Here is a 2,332-nt window from a genome sequence, read left to right as displayed (position 1 = left end):
GGTGCCACAACCCCCCCCTTTACCCAGGGGCTGCTATGGAAGAGGCTCCGGGACAGGAAAAGCCGTGGGATTCCCAAATCTGAGGTCCCCAATGGCGAGAGGTACAGGGGAAGGGGGGTGGCGACATTGGGGTGGTGGGGACACACGTGGGTGACCCCCATTTCCCCCCTATGGCCGTAGGTTGCCCCCGGTGCCTCCCAGTGCAGCCGAACTGGACCTGACTGGGGCTGACGTCATCGTGCGGCCCCTGCACGGCAGCGTAGTGGGGGAGAGATTCAGCTTCCAGGTAATGGGGGGGTATGGGGGGTAGACACACACATCGGGGTGCTCATGGGGCACCCAAAACACCCCAGAGGCACCCAGGGCACCCCAGGCACCCTGAATGGGACCCTAGGGTAGCCAGAGCCCCCTAAAGAGGTACCCAGGGCACCCAAAACAACCCAGAGAGGCACCCAGGGCACCCCAGGCAACCTGAAGGGGACGCCAGGGCACTCTAAAGAGGTATCCAGAGCACCCCAGGCACCCTAAAGAGGCACCCAGGGCACCTCAATTATCCTGGAGAGGCATCTGAGGAACCCCAGGCAACCTGAAAGGGAATCTAGGGCACCCAGAGCTCCCTGAATGGGACCCCAGGGAACCCACAGCACCCTAATGAGATATTCAGGGCATCTTAAGTACCCTAGAGAGGCACCCAAAGCACCCCCATCATCCTGGAGAGGCACTTGGGGCACCTAAAACATCCCAGAGAGGCACCCAGGGCACCCTGGGCAACATGAAGGGGACCCCAGGGCACCCCAGTTATCCTGGAGAAGCACCCCAGGCATCCTGAAAGGGACCCTAGGGCACCCAGGGCGCCCAAAAGAGCTACCCAGGGCATGCAGGATACTCTAGGTGGCACCTATGGCACCCCAGGCAACATAAAGGGCACCTCATGGCACCCTAAAGAGACATCCAGGGCACTCAAAACACCACAGAGAGGCACCCAGGGCACCCCAGTTATCCTGGAGAGGCACCCAATCACCTTGGAGGAGACCCCAAGGCATCCAGAGCACCCTAAAGAGTCACCCAGAGCCCCCTAAAGAGGCACCCAGAGCACCCCAAGGCACCCTAGAAAGGTATCCAGGGCACACAGAGAGACCTAAAGAGGCACCCAGGACACCCTAAAGAGCCACCCAGGGCACCTTAGGCAATGTGAAGGGGACCCCAGGACACCCTAAAGAGGTATCCAGAGCACCCCAGGCACCCTACAGAGGCACATAAAGCACCCCAGGCACCCTAAAAGGGACCCCAGAGCACCCCAGGCACCCTAGAAAGGCACCCAGGGCACCCCAATTATCCTGCAGAGGCACCCAGGGCACCCCAGGACACATCGGAGGTGCACCCAGAGCACCCCAAACCCCACAAACAGGCACCTAGAGCATCCCCCTGAGCACCCCAAAAGCACACCCCAGCACCACCCTTAGCCATAGCCACCCCAATGTAGCCCCTGCGAGTCACCCCAAGGTGCTTCCCACAAACTCCACACCCCAAAAACCCCCTCCCTGCACCCCCAGGTCATCACGGGCGAGGGCAGCCACTCCTTTGGGTGCTCGTCCCTGGCCGAGCGTGACCGCTGGATCGAAAACCTGCGCCGCGCCGTGCACCCCAACAAGGTGGGACCCTTGGGACCTGGAGGCACCCATGGGATATTGGGGGCACCTATGAGACATGGGGATTATCCATGGGACCTGGGGGGCACCTACAGGACATGGGAGGCACCCATGGGACTGTGGAGGTACCCATGGGAGCCCCCTCGGCCACTCCCAGGGGACCCTGACACAAGGGGCCACCCACTGCCCTCACCCAATGGGCAAGATGGGACCTGCTGGCACGGCTGGGTGGGGAAACTGAGGCACGGCTGCTCCCATGACACCTACAGTGCTGTGTCCCTTGGGTATTGGTTGTCCCCTCCATGTTACCTCCTGTCCCTTGGGTGCTTGGTTGTCCCCTCCTGTCCCCTAAGGTCTTGGGCGTCCCCTCCTGTCCCCTCCTGAGGTTTTGGTTGCCCACCCATGTCCCCATGTCCCCTCCTGTCCCCCCATGTCTCTTCCTGTCTCCCATGTGTCCCCATGTCCCTTCATGTCCCTCCATGCCCCCTCCATCCCCACGTGTCCCACCTTGTCCCCCATGTCCCATCCTGTCCCTATGTCCACCCATCCCCACAGAATCCCCTGTTCCCTCCTACACTCTCAGATTCACTCCCCCACCATGTCCCCTCCTATCCCTCATGTCCCTTCTTGTCCCCCATGTCCCCTCCTGTCTCCTGTGTCCCATCCTGTTTCCATGTCCCCCC

General features: G+C 61.5%; 1 protein-coding gene across 1 annotated transcript in view; it reads left to right on the top strand.

Moving 5' to 3' along the window:
* Nucleotides 1-1,652, top strand: part of LOC104543011 (RAS protein activator like-3-like) — a gene marked incomplete at its 3' end in the record, with an annotated part of 5,232 nt that extends 3,580 nt beyond the window's left edge. The window contains exons 5-7 of the mRNA XM_010187501.1: nucleotides 28-101; nucleotides 181-286; nucleotides 1,554-1,652. Coding sequence (XP_010185803.1) covers nucleotides 28-101; nucleotides 181-286; nucleotides 1,554-1,652 — 279 coding nt within the window. The remainder of the gene's footprint in view (nucleotides 1-27; nucleotides 102-180; nucleotides 287-1,553) is intronic.
* Nucleotides 1,653-2,332: the final 680 nt, after the last annotated feature.

Source organism: Mesitornis unicolor, unplaced genomic scaffold, assembly GCF_000695765.1.
Source record: "Mesitornis unicolor isolate BGI_N332 unplaced genomic scaffold, ASM69576v1 scaffold34486, whole genome shotgun sequence".
Classification (NCBI taxonomy): domain Eukaryota; kingdom Metazoa; phylum Chordata; class Aves; order Mesitornithiformes; family Mesitornithidae; genus Mesitornis; species Mesitornis unicolor.
Note: the sequence above shows the minus strand (reverse complement) of the source record. Positions and strands in the feature narration are given on the sequence as shown.